Source organism: Berghia stephanieae, chromosome 5 (genome assembly GCF_034508935.2).
Source record: "Berghia stephanieae isolate SIO BIC M18660-M18661 chromosome 5, UCSD_Bste_1.3, whole genome shotgun sequence".
Classification (NCBI taxonomy): Eukaryota; Metazoa; Mollusca; class Gastropoda; order Nudibranchia; family Aeolidiidae; genus Berghia; species Berghia stephanieae.
The window spans coordinates 41,022,164-41,039,663 of record NC_088364.1 but is presented as its reverse complement, the minus strand read 5'-3'; the positions used below and the strand labels follow the sequence as shown (position 1 = coordinate 41,039,663).

The 17,500-nt window shown below is 33.1% G+C and overlaps 1 protein-coding gene across 2 annotated transcripts in view; it reads left to right on the top strand.

Moving 5' to 3' along the window:
- LOC144972926 (uncharacterized) overlaps positions 1–17,500 on the top strand; it is a 148,083-nt gene that overhangs the window by 72,751 nt on the left and 57,832 nt on the right. For both annotated transcript variants that reach the window (XM_078914752.1, XM_078914751.1), the window contains 26 exons: positions 1–33; positions 619–756; positions 1,791–1,979; positions 2,571–2,702; positions 3,127–3,315; positions 3,733–3,873; positions 4,235–4,423; positions 5,109–5,246; positions 5,567–5,755; positions 6,515–6,646; positions 8,313–8,489; positions 9,424–9,549; positions 9,940–10,125; positions 10,424–10,546; positions 10,988–11,173; positions 11,673–11,801; positions 12,227–12,409; positions 12,904–13,026; positions 13,309–13,494; positions 13,765–13,893; positions 14,230–14,415; positions 14,951–15,073; positions 15,431–15,616; positions 15,920–16,042; positions 16,377–16,559; positions 17,031–17,174. The exon at positions 1–33 is cut by the window's left edge and continues 162 nt beyond it. In XM_078914752.1, the coding sequence (XP_078770878.1) occupies positions 1–33; positions 619–756; positions 1,791–1,979; positions 2,571–2,702; positions 3,127–3,315; positions 3,733–3,873; positions 4,235–4,423; positions 5,109–5,246; positions 5,567–5,755; positions 6,515–6,646; positions 8,313–8,489; positions 9,424–9,549; positions 9,940–10,125; positions 10,424–10,546; positions 10,988–11,173; positions 11,673–11,801; positions 12,227–12,409; positions 12,904–13,026; positions 13,309–13,494; positions 13,765–13,893; positions 14,230–14,415; positions 14,951–15,073; positions 15,431–15,616; positions 15,920–16,042; positions 16,377–16,559; positions 17,031–17,174 (3,963 nt within the window). The remainder of the gene's footprint in view (positions 34–618; positions 757–1,790; positions 1,980–2,570; positions 2,703–3,126; positions 3,316–3,732; positions 3,874–4,234; positions 4,424–5,108; positions 5,247–5,566; positions 5,756–6,514; positions 6,647–8,312; positions 8,490–9,423; positions 9,550–9,939; positions 10,126–10,423; positions 10,547–10,987; positions 11,174–11,672; positions 11,802–12,226; positions 12,410–12,903; positions 13,027–13,308; positions 13,495–13,764; positions 13,894–14,229; positions 14,416–14,950; positions 15,074–15,430; positions 15,617–15,919; positions 16,043–16,376; positions 16,560–17,030; positions 17,175–17,500) is intronic.

The following is a 17,500-nucleotide window of genomic DNA, read 5'->3' as shown; positions in this document are numbered from 1 at the left end:
CTTCGAGTGATTGCAACAGACAGTGATATCAGTGTAAGAGCTAAATTCTTGATTTTGCATGTTTTTTAAAATCTATGTCGCCTGATAAATTTTATATTTTTCAGGTAGTCCATTATTTTCCATAAACATTTTAAAGAGATATGTTCTTGGTATATTTATCTGCAATATTAAAAAGAAAAACCTAACTGAAGATATTTATTTATTTCACACTATTAAACTGATGATAAAAAAGTCGGTTGTTACCATGTGAAGTATAAGATTGTAGTCTAATTAGATTAAGGGAAAGACAAAAAGCAGACAAATGACCCATACACTACTAGCTATATAGGAAAATCAGTTGGCTAAGTTAGAAAATGTCAAATTTCTCAATGAGGTATTTGTACATCAGTTGTACTGCATGACTATTTCAGTCTCCAGTAAAATAGTTTTCTCTAGAAATTGATTTTTTGCATACTACTAAGTTATCAGAAAAAAATTGAAATTAGAGGTCAAACAAACACATTTCAACTACAGCTCATCAAGGGATGAAGCATACCAATATCAAAGTACAATCACTTTGGTCAAAATGTTCATAAAAGATAAATAATATATAACCATCTGATCATGTTTCCATTACAGAGCCCCAACAACGTGGTTGTGTACCAGATCTCATCTTCTGCTATCAACAACACCGCTAATCTCTTTACCATTAATGGAAACACTGGTGACATCTTCCTAAGAAGCTCTCTCATTGGAACTGTTGTCAACAGATATGAGGTAATGCATCTTCAGTAAATTTATACATTTGTGTCAGGCAAATATCATTAAAACCATGCATTTCCACCCCCCCCCCCCCCCGACATGCCTAGGAAACTCATGGAACTAAGGAAAACGTGTAAAACAGCATTGGTGAAAATTAATACACATCAAATATTGGACAGAACTTATGGACCACAGTGTAGAAGACCATTGCTGTCAATGTTATACCTCTACAACTTTCCAAGCTTTTATGCTCGTACCTGTGTGTGTGTGTGTGTGTGTGTGTGTGTGTGTGTGTGTGTGTAGTGGTGTGTGTGTGTGTACTGGTGTATGGTGGTGTGCGTGTGAGTGTGGGTTTTCGAAACTGTTATGATGCGTCCTCTTCATTTTTATGTTTATATCATTTATCATTTTGATGTTTATTTTATTTTATGATTATTTGTATTTATATGTAATGTATTATATGTTATTTATGTTTATTTTTATTATATTAGTGTATTATTATCTATGTCTTGTATTTTTAATTGCAAACATTGTAAACCAAATGACGAATTGCCATTCTTTGGACAATAAAGATTATATTATTATTATTGAAATGACAGTATTTAATGAGAAGAATAGGTGCAATAAGAAAACCAACGATAATATTATGTTTTATTGCACCATTGGTCCTCTTGAAAGAAAATTTTAACCTCAAAATGAATATGCCAAATATAAAGGATTAAGCAGATAAAAATATGAGAGTGGGAAGGAGCATCATTTTTTAAATCAGCCATTCCCAACTTCAGATTGAATTGCAGACTATTTTCCTTGACAGAAATACTATTCATTTTATCAAATAAGCAACATACTTTTTCTCTTCACATAGATATATAACTGATCTCACCCCACATTGAACGGAAGAGTTTTGGCAAATTACACCATTTTTTCATTCAGTATATGACAAATAATAAATAAAACCAAGGAGTTATTGATACTACAGGAAATGGATTTGTTTATGAAAAATTATCTTTTATGGTAACTGAATTACAATTTGCATATGATAATTCCAGTTCCGAGTTGTGGCCTCCGACAACGGTTCCCCAAGACTGACCAGTCAAACTGCCACTGTCATTGTGAATGTGATCAGAAATCAAAATCCTCCAATCTTTGAACAAGACCCTTACACCACCCAACTCAGCCAAAACTCATTCCCTGGAACCAACGTAATCTCTGTCCGGGCTACAGATTCAGATGTCCAGGTAAAAATATTGAAACAATTATATTGAAATATAATTCACCAGACATCGATCACATAACCTTTTTTAGAAATGAAAATCAGAGATTAATACCAACACATAAGTGAAATAAGCTTCTTATTATGTTTATTACAAATGCTAGTTTTATTGATAACATTCTATTTTCTTAATATGGTTTCTGTGTTGTAAAATTCTTCAAAGAAAAAAAAAATCATAAATGAAGGAGAATATTACTTTATAATGAACAATCATGCACTCTCATTTCAAACCAAAAAAAAAAATTGAACAAACTTGTGTTGAATTACGTTATCACATTTATAATACATGCATAATTCGCATATTAGATTTTTTACATTATTTTCTTTTGGGTTTTTTAGGGGGCGGTGGCTGGGATGTTGTTTGTGTGTATGTCAATGTGTGTTTTTGTTTTGGTAATTGCTTTTTCCTTTAAATAATACTATTAGTTGATTCTCATTCATATGAAAACATAATCTAACCTTTTATATGCATGACTTGTTAAGAACAGAAATTGTTCTGGGATTGGTATAATGGTTTTCTCAAACTGTTATTTCAATGTGTTCTTTTCTTCTCCAGGCTCCCTACAACACCGTGTCATATGATATCATTGGAGATGATGCTGCGCCATCATATTTCTCTATCAACTCTGCTACTGGAGCCATCAGCATAGCACAGTCTATTGCTTCAGATCCTACTGACAAATACATTGTAAGTGTAAAAATTAATTGTTCATCAAAAGTGCTTGAGCATTATTTTCTCATGTCTTATATGACAACAATGTATTATCCTAATCATTAAGCGAAGGTAAAGGGAGCTTTGAAAACAATCGTTATATGAGGATTTAAATGCCATGTATACAATGTATAACAAATTATCAAATTGATAGATAGGTGATTTAACTTTTCAAAACAGTTGTGCTTATCATGTTCACCGTAGGAAAACAAAGCTTTATTCACTGTATATGTGTTTATAGGCTTGGTGTTGTCTAACAGCATCCTTTTTAAAAAGCATTTATCTTTTCACTTTTTATCTAATTTGATAGAACAACTTCATACAGAAATAATGCTTCATTACATAGTTATCAAGAGTGGTCATGTCTTTAGAACTTGTTTTGTTGCCTGGCTTTTCTTAGATCCGTGTTAGAGCACAAGACGGTGGCAATCCAAGGAGAAGCGACATCACTAAAGTTGTGGTCAATGTAGAGAGGAATCTATTTGCCCCAGCATTCGTTGATCAGAGCTACTCCATTCAGATCTTGGAGACTCAAGCCGTTGGCTCAGCTATTGGAATCCGTGTTACGGCCACTGATGCCGATACTACTGTGAGTATAAGGGATAAATGTGCGCATATATATGGCTTTCTCTGCTTATATTTATAGATATCACATGTTTTTAGTTTTGTATAAATGCCAAGTATAATTTTTGAATTCCGTGTCACACTAGATATTTATCTTATGATATAACTCAACATGGTTAAAACATCTTTTTAAAAGTTAAATTCCTTGATATTATTAATCATCCATTTAAATTCTATTTGTAGGGATTTTAGTGGGGTTTTTTAAATGGTTCATTTAAAAAATAAACAAATCAAAGTAACTTGTTAAACCATAACAAAACGTTCAATCATTAATCATCATGATATTTAACAGCTTTGATTTTCTATTTTATTTAGTATATCTGACTTAATATCTAAATAAATTTCTCACTATCATCTGTACTGTGCTTGATTTTTACCACAGTCTCCCAACAATGATGTCCGCTATTCTCTGAGTGGTGATGCTGTTGATGAGCTCTACTTCTCCATTGATTCTGTCACTGGTGATATCCTTATCAGGAGGTCGCTGGCTGAAACCTTGAACAGGAATATCAGCATCTTCAGGGTATGAGAATGATGACATTATATTTTGGAAATTGTAATTATTATTGAAGGTTTTTTTTTGGGTTTTTTAAAATGATAATGGGCATTGTTTTGAGAGTGAATGTGTTGGATGTGTTGCTGCTGCTGCCACTTCTGATGGTGATAATGATGAGGGTGATGATGATGATGATGATGATGATGATGATGCTGATGATGAGATGAATGCTAGAGCAAACAAATAACACTGGATAATGATATCAATGTTCCATTTTAGATTTGGAGCCGTTGTTAATATTACAGACACTTTTAAAACAATTTTTAAAGTTAATTTTCCTGCCCTCTAGTAAAAATCAATGTAATATAAATATTTTTACATCAAACAGTTCAATGCTCTGGCTACTGACCTGGGACTGCCAACTCGAAGTGCACAACCAGCTGATGTGACCATTTCCGTTATAAGGAATCAGTTTGCACCAGAATTCTTGAACACACCTTACACCCGTGTGATCCAACAGAACCAACCTGGTGGATCAAGCATTTACCAAACGACAGCTACTGATAGGGATAATGTTGTAAGTGTCTTATCACATATATTGTTTAGAAAAAAATTAGAGGAGCACACAGCACTATGGGCGTAGTCCTATGGGACAATATAAAACAATCCCAAAAATGTAGTGCCATAAAGCCAAAAGACCCATGAATCCAAAGATTTCTTCTGGTCTCTGTTGAGTTGAAAAGGCAATAATGTTTTGCTTGGACATACAAAATATTCTCAGACATATCTAACTTAAGTAAGCCAATAATTATCAAGCTATCGTGACCCGTCTACTGAGCAATTAGGCCTAAAGGTAAATCAAACACCAAGTTGGTCGGGACAGGGATCAAACCTTTGTCTATATAAAATAGCACCCGTCGCTTCTTAATAAAAACATTGAAAGAGCAGTAGCATTTAAGCCATCCCACTACCTCAAACGGTAGTTTTTAATTTTTGTCTACCATATGCTGTTGATCCTTACTTCTCAATAGGCTCAATCACTAATTTCAAAAAAATAACACCAACAGATTATCATAGAAAGACGACGGCCATTGGGAATATCCAAGTGTAAATGCTCTAAGCGTTAAATTCATAAAAAGTATGTTTCAAATAGGAAAATTCACTTTTTTTTTGGTCACAAAATCAATTTTCAGATGAATTACTTACGTCTTATTTCTAACATCACCTCATTTTGACTGATAATTTTTACTTATCTATTGCAGGCTCCATTCAATACTTTGACCTTTGAGTTGATTGGTGACGAAAACACAGCTTCATTCTTTGAAGTTAATTCTGCAACTGGTTTGTTGTCTTTGAGGCAAGATGCTGTTTTGTCTACAGATTTCGACATCAGTTACGTGGTGAGTAATGCTATAGTGTCTTTACTGTTTGATTTTCATTAAGTGGCCTATAATTTTTTAACCAAAACATAGTAGCAAAGTAATTTTTAAAAATAGACTATTCGTCAAGGTATAATCAAAAATTGTATCACTGAAGCATTTTTCTCTAAACTGAAAACACACATACACACACAGAGAAAGAGAAAAAGTATTTATTTTTGATACCTTCTGTGTTCATTAAATAATAATTTAGAGCCTACTGAATTGCCTGTGATTTTAGTGTAATTTGTAAATGCTTCTCATCATTATCTTCGCTAATCCGTATTATAATACTTACTAAGGCCCGTATCCTGGTCCGTGATGGTGGATTCCCACGTCTGAGTGCCACAGCTACTGTCTCCATTGATGTCATCAGGAACTTGTTCCCACCCGTTTTCAACAATACTAACTTCATTGAGGTAGAGATCCCAGAAACTGCTACTGCTGGTACAGCCATTACACGTTTGTTTGCCCCTGATCAGGACACCACGGTATGATAAGTTGTTTTTTTTCTTCTTCAGAGCTCTATTACTCCCACTTCCTACTGTTCTTTCTCTCATTTAATTTGTTTAAAATCTGATGATATCCAATGTACATAGCAGTTGAAATTGTGGATGTATAACTATGTAAAGGATAAAAAAGATAGACTTATCAATTACACCTTTACATCATATTTATGGCCTGTTTTCTTTTTATATGACCACGAGCTTTCTCATTGTCTGTTATAGAGAGCAAAGTGTGCGAAAAGTTCATTATTTCTACTGTTTTTTGTTATTGTTGTTGTTGTTGTTGATGATCACGATGATCTTCTTCTTCTTCTTCTTCTTCTTCTTCTTCTTCTTCTTCTTCTTCTTCTTCTTCTTCTTCTTCTTCTTCTTCTTCTTCTTCTTCTTCTTCTTCTTCTTCATCGTCTTCTTCTTCTTCGTATTATTATTATTATTATTATTATTATTATTATTATTATTATTATTATTATTATTATTATTATTATTATTATTATTATTATATTATTATTATTATTATTATTATTATCATTATTATCATCATCATCATCATCATCATCATCATCATCATCATCATCATCATCAATAATAATAATAATAATGAAATAATAATAATAATAATAATAATAATAATAATAATAATAATAATAATAATAATAATAATAATAATAATGATACTGTTTATTACAATAGGCATATAAATCAATTTGCCTACCCTTTAATATATTTTTTAAAATTTTAATTTAGGCACCAGACAATGTAGTGACCTACTCCATCATTGGTGATGATAGAGCTGCTGAATTTTTCTTTGTCAACCCCAACACTGCCGAGGTGACCCTGCTTAAATCTGTTCAGAACATTAACATCAACTTATTCAGGGTAAGGAAATGGAGCTTGCATAATATTTTCAATCACATTAAATACTAGGGTGAGTCAAAAAGTAATGCGAATCTGCTTATTACTTTAAAACAAATTAAATCAATACCATGCATTATACTTCAAATTAAAGCTTGAATTAACCGAGTAGAATGCTGCTTCTCAACATAGTCTCCGTCTCTCTCAATACTCACTGTCCACCTTTTTGTAAGGTCATGTATCCTGGCCTCGTAAAACTGAGTTAACTGAACTTTGAGCCAATTTTTCACTTCTGTCTTGCCTTCTTCGTCATCTTCTATGTGATGTCCCCTCATTGCCTCCTTCAGTGCACCAAAAAAGATGAAAGTCCGTAAGTATCAAGTCTGTTGAATCTATAAGGAAGGTGAGACAGCGTTATCCATCAAAATGATGCGATTACCTCCCTTTTCATGCACTTGTGTCTGGAAGGGTATTTTCATGAAGAAACAATACTCGTTTCATCTCCAAAGCCGGTCTAACTCAATGAATTTCTGTTTTCAGTTGCTTCAAGGTCTATTTCTACCGTTCAGAGTTGACTGTGGCTCCCTGTGGTAGGAAATCAACGAGGATTACACCTCTAATGTCCCAAAACACTGTTGGCATAATTTTCCCAGCTGATTTCTCAGCTTTGACGTTTTTGGCCTTTGGGGAAGAGGGGTATCGCCATTTCAATGATTGAATGATTGTCTCTTTGACTCAGGTTTAACCCACCTAAAACACTACCTCTACAAAATGCCGAGTTTTATATGCTTTGCCAATGCATAAAAATGTTACTTGAAGTTTCTTGTTCGATAACAAGAAATTTAATGACAGCTTTCTGTCGCTGATGGACATCCATGGGGGCAGCAATGTTGAATTTTCATAACTTTGTCAAAATTTGACAGAATTAAAATTTTTAACTTTTTATTTAAAGAGAACATGTGTAAGTGTTCAATTGAGCCAAATATGACGTCACATGAAAAGAAAATGAACTCATTAGGAAATTTGTTCCATTACTTTAAGACTCACCCTCGTATATACAAACAAAAAAAAACGACAATGAAATAAAATGCATGTAAAAGTATTAAAGTCTCGTATTGATTCCTTTTATCTAGAATTCAGAACAACAAAAAAGCTTCCTTTCATTTCAATTCATATTCGACTTCCACTAAATCATGTTATTTTTGTTTTGAATTTCTTATTTTTCTTAATTTAAGTTGGGGTTTTTTTGTTATTCATTATTTGCACAGCTCCTTGTGTCTGTAGAATATAATGTTAATCTGTTCGGCTAACTTTGATTTAAGACAATGATTCTGATTTCAAATCCATGTTTAGGTTTTAAGCCCTTTGGAGAGGCGTTTTACACAAATTTATTCCACCCTTTTGGAACAAATTAGACCAGTCCATTGGTTTCAAACAAAATTGTCTTCTTCGTGGTACAAATGTCGTAAAGATGTTTTTATAGTATACAGGTTATGGACATAGAGAAAATAATATTCCAAAACATTGTGAGTAAACATTATGGAATGGTAAATGTAAATGCTCTATTTATCAAACCAAAACTTATCATCTTCACCCCCGTACTTTTGTCTTTATTTTATTCTATTATTTATTATTTTTATTTTGATGTTGTGAGACAAAAAATCTAACTTCATGTTTTCATCTTTTTTAGATTCGAGTGCTTGCTGTTGATGGTGGAACCCCATCCAGATCTGACTCAACTTATGTAGAAGTTACTATTAGACGTGAGACTGGTCGCCTTGCCTTCACTCTACCCAGCTATGCTGTCACCATCAGTGAAAACGTCAATGTCAACAGATTCATTCTCACTACCAGAGCTCAGCCAGGAGTGAGTGTTACCAGTTGATTGTTAAGTTTATATGGAAATCTGTAATAGTTTAAATATAGACCTGTAAATCATTAGATTGAATCTCTTTCAAATCATAATTGTTCCATTCATTTTCTTGGTATTACTGCTAGATATAATGGTTTTTACTAAGAGAGCAGCTATAGCAACGAGACTTAGCCCAAACCACATTCTTGTTGCTACTATTGAAGTGAAAAATAAAAGTGAAGAGAGATGATGGGGTTATAGTTTTTTTGAATTGCGCTAGTAAAGGGTTAAAATAAATTGAAAGATCTTTCTTAAATGAATATACAGTCATGTCTCTCTAATCCGGACAACTCCATTCCCAGCTTTTCATCCAGATTACAGAGACATACAGATAGTGGAATCAGTCCCTTAATTGTACAAATAAAGAAGAAAAAAATCCGTCTCCAGTCTGCAGATAATGGAGACATTCAGATTGATGAGTTCTGGATTAGAGAGAGACGCGACTATTATGTTTACATTTCTTCACAAATTGACAATATGGTAGTTCGATTTGCATGATATTTCTCATGTTTCTCAAATGAAAAAAGATATGGAATATTTGAATATTTTTTTTACCGAAAAAGAAAAATTGAATTAAATTAGTTTTCAATAGGCATAATTAATCTCTGGTAAGGCACCTGTATCCAGAGTTAATTCATGTACTGACAGAAAATGCCCATTTTCTTACACGTTTGATTAGAACGCTGATTTATTACAGTCTTCTTTTCTCTTTGCAACAATGTTGACTGAGCAAAATCTTATTTTATCTGATACCATAGAAATCGTTCCATTTGACATATTTTAGTCTGAGAACAAAAGTTGACATCATTGTTTTTATTTTTTGTTAAGTATTTTTATTCAACCATTGCTCTCCATTCTTTAACTATTTTTTTTACAAATTTTTTTTCAGAGCCCAACATATCGTGTTTTGGGATACAATCCAGCTCCATCTTACTTCGATGTTGACCGTACCAGTGGTGCTGTTTCTGTTGTTACAGACCTCAGAACAGATCCAGCTAGACTCACTTTCTACCAGGTCTGTATTAAATTAACAACTGTATCAAACTGTGCTGAAAAAGGGTTTTGAGTTTTAAATATGCTAATTTTCGTGCTTTGAGACATCAGCCACTTATTCTTTTATAGAGAGCGAGCTGAGGAAGAGAAGAAAAGGGAGGTGATAGAGTTTAAACTCTTAAGATGATATTATTGAGAACGTATATCATTTATATCATCATCATCATCATCATTATCATCATCATCATCATCATCATCATCATCATCATCATCATCATCATCATCATCATCATCATCATAACTATTTGTGGTTGCTATATCTATGATTATCATATTCATATTCTTATTATTATTATTAATATAGTAATATTTCTTAACATTCAAAAGTAATGCTTTCCTCTGATTATAACAGCTTTTGGTTGAGGCTACAAGTGATACTGGCATTAGCATCCAGTCTGCCAGTGCATTGGTGAACATCACAGTTGTCCGTAATGAGAATGGACCAATCTTCTCCTCCAACAACTACGCTGTTTCAGTCCAGGATACCACTCAGATTGGAACGGTGGTCGTCACTGTCACTGCAGTTGATGCTGATGGGGTAACACTTTTTATCCCTTTTTTATTTGTCTCCGAGTTTTAAAATAGGTTTTTTTTCTTAATGTAGCCATATAATTTGATTAAGCGAAAAATTTCGTATTGTGCTTTCATATGGTAGATTATAAACTTTCAGTGATTTGCAGGATTCAGCTGGGGGGTCTGCTAATACTTGATGCTGATCCTTTTTGGGTGGTCTTTGTCTGTCTCAATAATTTAAATGATGCCATGGTATGATACAAGTTACATATTTCTGATATATCTAATTTACTTTATTTTTGTTTAAAAAATAATCTCTTCAGGATATTATTGACTACAGCATTAGGGATACTGCCAACGATAAATTCTCCGACTTGGTCTTCCTCAACCCTAGAAGTGGACAGATCTCAACTAAAGTCAATCTCGTACCTTTTGATGTTATCAGAGTAAGTTTTCAGCTTTACTTTTTTCATATTAGTTTTATACTCAAAAAGTAGTCCTAGAGAACCCCAAAAATCTGTAAAGCTGAAGTTTATCCCGGGTTATGTTGTGTTAAATCTAAAATAACGAATGCATGCTATACTTTAGTTAGAATGCAAAGTACTTTCCACCAGATCTAACTTAACCATCTGCCCAAAAATATCTGAATGGACAGCAGAGATGTCAGGAATATCCTCAATTGAACGAGATCTCCGCTGGTCCTTTTGCTAGAGTGCCATGTTTTAATCTCTTTTAATCTGTTTTTCTTATTTGCAATCAAGTTTACTTCTATCATAATGTTGTTGTTTCAAAACAGCTTGTTTGATATCGCTTAATTAAATATATTCAAAGCACTTTTAACTTGATTTTTTTATGTTTCCATTTTTTCCTCTTAATCTTAAAACCAGTTTGAGGTCAGAGCAGGAGATCAGAGAGTGCCAGAAAGATTTGCCTTATCCAACGTGACCATTGTTGTCATTCATGATCAGTTTGCTCCTCGATTCATCAATGATCCATATGCTGCTTCCGTCTCGCTGCAGACCCAGAATGGTGCTGTTGTTTACAGGACCTCAGCTACCGACCAGGACTTGAGGGTTGGTTTTCATTTTAATTTTTTTTAAAATATCAATGTATCTGATTTAACGTCTTTAACATTTAGACTAGACAGGCTTTCCTATTCGACTTATACAGTGCCTCCCTTTTTTAAGGGGGTGTGTGGTTTTATTCCATTTTACTTGATGTAACTGAGACAATAGACCAATAATACAAGATAAAACTTTAATTGTCTGTGACTACTTCGAGACTTTTTTGTTTTTATGTCGAATGTCAGGATAAGACAAAAAATATATTTTCAAGAACTGCAGAAACCAAGACAGAATAATTTATTTTAATGTTTTGTGACTTGATTTTTGATAATTAATTTAGAAACTGAGAGACTGATAGGCACCAAAAATGCATATCTTCTAAAAGTGTCGCCTCTTATGGAGACAAAGTCGGTTGTGGTTGGAAAATGTGGAGTAGAATTTATTAACAATTGTTTGAAATTGAAGGTTGTTATGGTCTTTTTTTAAAATTATGATTTCAATCCTTCAGGGAGAACTGCAATTTGAAGCTATTGGTAACAGTGTTGCCACTGCCTTCTTCTCCGTCAATAAAACGACTGGCATTGTAACTCTCACAGATCGGGAGGGTCTCATCTTCGACAGGGGAACCACCTACACGGTAAGTTTGAAAAACTCATTCAGTAATGTAGTTTATAATTGAAATGATACTTATCTAGATTCTCAAATATTTTCATTATTAGCTTTGAAATATTATTAGCTTAGATAAGTGTGCTTCCAACATTTTCTTGTCTTGTTTTGTTTTTGATTTTCATTTATCATCTTCTTTTTTAGCATATTGAATTTAATTGACTCTACTTTTTAAAAAATTGTTTTAGAGCAATAAATGTTTTATATTGGACAGGTATTTTGGCAACTATGGGAAGAATCCGGAAATTATATTGGAAAGATATGTAACTGAAATATCTTTGTGGAATAAAATCAACATACACATGGATCTGTAAATTTAATACTGTAAACATTCTTGACGATAAATGATTGACAAAATGACTCACTGTTTGCTCCACTCTGTTGTTTTCATTTCAGTTGAGTGTCATTGTTTATGATTCAGTTTATCCCAACTCACGTGACACCGCCATTGTCACCATCAACATCCTGCGTAATCCATCAGCACCTGTGTTCAGACTTCCACAGTACGTTGCCACCATCCCTGACACATATACTCTTGGTATCAACATTACTCAAGTTGTTGCCACCGATGGAGATGGCGTAAGTAAATATTTATTTTGTACAACGTTGGATTTTCCATTTTTTAAAATTGACTTGATTCTAACACTTAAATAATATGTTGTGCTGTGATTTTATTTTCAAGTCATCTCTTTTTTCTGTTTCTTTTGTCATAACCCAATAATTTTCAAGCTATCAATTTTTATGATAGGTTTTTATCAAGATTTAATTTATACTAAAAATTAGGATGTGCCTAGGTCTCGTATGGTTGTGTTATGTATGGACTTCTTCTTCTTCTTCTTGGTTTTTTTTTTTTTGTTTTATTAAAAAATACTCTTTAAATAAGGTGACTGACTTAATCAGGCTGGTATTACTATTGATGTATTACTGCCGATGAATAAGTATGTCTGTCTGTATCTATGTGCGTGCTTCTTTGTGTCTTTGCTGATACATGCAAGTACATTAATGAATGTTTTATCAGTGCCATTATAATGAACATGAAAAATATTTGTATCTTAAACTGTGTTTGATTCCAGGACATTGTGAAGTACGAACTGACTGGCAACCCTCGTGCTTTAGAATATTACTACCTCAACCCTGACACCGGTGTTATTTCATTGAAGAAACCATTGACTACTGGAACCCAAACCACTGACCAGGTATGGAATACTGTATACGATATCATTTTATTATATTTTCATTGAGCTATGGAATTACAAGTTTTATAAATATCTTAATATTTCAAATAGGTTTAATGATATATGGATGTTTTTTCTCAAAGTGATTTAAATGTTATATACAACTTGTCAATTGACCTCGCCTAAATGAATTACTTATATTTTGACACACACACACACACACACACACACACACACACACACAAAATAATCTAAAAACATACTTGAAAGTAAGACTCAATTTTTTTGGTATTCCATTCTTAGCTTAACATCAGGGCCAGAGACCAGGGCGTCCCTGAGCAGACAGGCCAAACTCTTGCCATCATCAACATCATCCGTAACCAGGCACCACCAGTGTTTGAGCAAGAACCGTACAGGACCACTGTCCAGAGGACAATTGCTGTCAACACCACCGTCATCAGAGCCAGAGCTAATGACGCTGATTTACAGGTAAACATTGACTGGTTTTGAATTTAATCAAATTTCTTACCACCATTGGCCAAAAAATATGCAATAAAACGCGTCACTAGAGCAAGTAATAAATTCATAACTTTGATAAATTTTTCTCCCTATTTTATTGCAATGTTAATGAAATATAATTTTCACAATTGAATTTTCTATGTTTTATTGAATATATTATTGAGGGACAAGTATGCGCACACAATTTTACTTTGCTTTTAAGAATATTAATTCTATGTATACTATTCTTTGTTTACCAAGGGTGAGATCCGGTATGGTGTCATTGGTGACTATCCAGCCCCTACCTTCTTTGACATTGACCAAGTCAGCGGCAACATTTTTGTCAAGACTCAACTTGGCCTGGACAGCCTCAAGACTAACACATACTTCGTAAGTTTGATCAGTTTTTATTTTTGTCACTGCCTATTAGTAAATACAGTCCTTTTTATTCTGTCACAAACTAACTTTTTGTTATTCAATCATGATATTATATCAAAAAGAGTATATGTTATTTTATTATTAGTATTAAATAAACAGTCTGATATTTTTACACTTTGTTTATTTCAAGAGTGCTGTTAATCTTTAAAATACAAATGAACAAAAAAAAAGAAATAGAGATTAGGGTTTAAGATAAAAGAGGATGGAAATTTCATCTTTCATGAGTTAACTTGGTTGGTTACAATTTTCCATAACCTGTTATTTATTTATTGTTTGGTTCCATTTCAGTTGCGAATCATTGCCTTTGACACTGTGTATCCTGAGGTGATTGCTACAGCCACAGCCACCATCTTTGTCAACCTCAATCCCAATGGACCAATCTTCTTCCCACCGAGCTATGAGCGTGTTGTGTCAGAGGATCTTCGCATTGGCTCAGGAATTGTAGATGTTAATGCCACAGACCAGGATCCCTTTGTAAGAAGCTTTTGAATTTAGAGATTTCATAAGGATAAATATAATAATAATAAACATAAATGAATATAAGAGCAAATTTTATGCGTAGTTTACTATTCTGCTCAATTCTGCACACCCTTAGTTACCTAGAGAACAAATTCTTTTGTTTTCATTCCGAGATCTTGTAACAGAAAGGATGTGCTTCTTTTTTTCTAGGCCGTCCATATGTTTCGTTTTTAAAGTAATGTATTAATGTTTTAATTGTTGTTTTTTTGTTGGCTGATGAAGGGTTTTGAGCCCAAAACGGTCTGTGTTTGGTATTTTGTTATTTTTAGAAGCTGTTATATTCATTTTAGTTTATTTCTTTTTACAGGCCACAGCATCTAGCAGCTTAGTATCACTTTGATGTACATAATAGTGATTGGGTCGTCTTGCTTTATACAAGAATTATTTTTAAAACTTTAATCACTGTTGGTTTTACTTCTCATTATTTTTGTTTACATTTAAATGATATATAAAGCATTTCTTAAAAATTTCTCTCTTGTTTCTTCTCTAGGATATCATCAAGTACACGTTGATTGGAGACCCTATTGATGATGAATACTTCTTCTTGAACACAGACACTGGCTTCATTTCTTTGAAGACACCATTCACTCAAACAACAACTAGTCAATTCAGGGTTTGTAATTTTGACTTTTTTTTCCAATTTCAAATGTCTTTATTTATAAAACTGACAATGTCATTTATTTGAGGAGATATGATGATTGAGGTGTCAAGTTCTTTTTTTATTAATCTCTCTTTAAAATACGTAGAGCTCTTCACAGGTATCAAAATGGTGCATTCATGTATGCAGTAATTATAAACCATGATTTTCCGATCTTTAAGCTATGCTTTTAGTTTAATCTTCAAAACATATGTTCAATTAAAAAATGTTCACCCAGATGTCCAATTATATTGAACACTGTATTTATTTGGGATATTTGAAAGGAGAATTTGCTATCAAATTCTATTCCTTTTTATTTAATTCTGTCAACAGTTTAGTGTTCAGGCTTCAGATCAGAGCAACCCAGAACGTGTGGCCTCAGCCAACGTGCTTGTCACTGTTCTGAGAGATGAGACTCCACCTGTGTTCATCAGTTTGCCATACTCCACTGGTGTTGTTGAGACAGCTGCAATCGGTAGCACGTTTTACCGTGTCACTGCTGAGGATGCTGATTTGAAGGTAATAAAGCTTTGGTAGTTATGGAATGGAATTAAGAATTAGAGAAAACTTACTCTATGCATTTTTAAAATACTCTCATTCAATTATGCATTGCATTAATGTTAGTTTTCAATAATATTATATTGTCATAAACATCATTTAATTTTCTTACTTAGCACAATAATTAAGTTCCTGAATGTTGTATGAATAGCAATTTTAAAGGAATTTTTAAAAAAGTTGTTTTAGCATTAAAAGAATTTTTGAAAATATTTAGTGTAAATTTTATTTTGAAATAAATGAAATTACAATCCGTTTTTTTTAAAGGGTGAAATTGTTTATAGTGCCATTGGTGACTTCCAAGCCACTTTGTACTTTGGAGTGGATTCTAGCACTGGAGGCATATTTATAAAGAACAACTTGAGGGAAGACTTGGCTTCATCATACACTGTAAGTTGCTTTTTCTTGGCTTTGCAGATTAAATATTGATTAGTATTTTTATTTATTAAAATATTCATGATTAGTTTTAATTTGATCAATAAAGTAGATTCTTAGTTTGTTCACAGAGTTTTAAAATTGTTAAATAATTACTCAAATCAGTAAGTTGACATATATTTTATCATTCAAATGTGTAATGTTTCAGATTATTTGGAGCATTGCATGTAGTACTGAGTAAGGCCGGAAATTGGATATTCTCTCTATTATAAGCGTCCTTATTATTCATATTTTTTCACTATTATAATGCAACTTTACTTCACCCTTCCTCTCTCCTCTCAACCTTCAGCTCCGTGTGATTGCTTATGATGATTCCTCCCCGAACAACATTGCTACATCTACTGTCGATATCTTTGTTACTCGCAACCCCAGTGCCCCAGCCTTCATCAACGACCCATATAGTGCTGTTATTCCTGAGACCTACAGTCTAGGAAACAGCGTGGTGCAAGTCTCTGCTGTCGATCCGGATCAGGTTAGTTTCAAATATATACTATAGAACAGATTTACCATGTATACAGTCATTGTTGAATCATTTTCAGGTTTACACAACATAGTAAATTAGGATCTACTCTTCTGTCTGATGATAAAATTGATAGCATTCTGTCCATCACTGTAGTTGCTCAGAACCTTGTGTCTTCTTGTCTTCATAAAATCAATTTGAAAAAAAAACAGAAAGAAAAAATACCCAACGAGCCAGACCTAATGAATTGTACATCAATGCAACCGTGTAAAAATTGCCGTCTATTCTCCTTTTATGCTTCTACAAAGAAATTTTATTTAAAGGTGTTCATATGTTTTAAATGATATGTTCTTTCATGTCAGATACAGTTTTAACAAACATTAAGTTAAATTGCTTTTAAAAGCTATCAGGTTCTACGGCAACTATCCTGTTAATGTAATCACATCCTCCCCCACCCATGTCTTTATCACTTTATCTTTCCAGGATGTTCTGAGATACAGATTGTTGTCCTTCGGCACTGCCAATAGCAACAAGGCCCTGGACTATTTCTACATCATTGAGCAAACTGGTAACATTTATCTCAAGAAACCTCTTACTGACGATGCGGACAGAGAGACTAGATTCTCAGTAAGGCAAAAATCTACTTTGTAAAAACTTTATTTTTCTAAATAAATGTTAGAAATGTTATTATTTTCTTATGTGATTGTATATTGAAGTGAAGTAACATGTTTTTATTGTATTAACTTTTTCTTATAAAACATTTAATATCATTTGGCCACTTTTATAAACAGAAATATGGATATTTCTGTCATAAACATCTTATCATTAGAACCAAGAAAAAATGATCTTCCTTGACATCATCATCATCATCATCATCATCATCATCATCATCATCATCATCATCATCATCATCATCATCATCATATTCTTCATTTCCATCTTTATTTTCATCA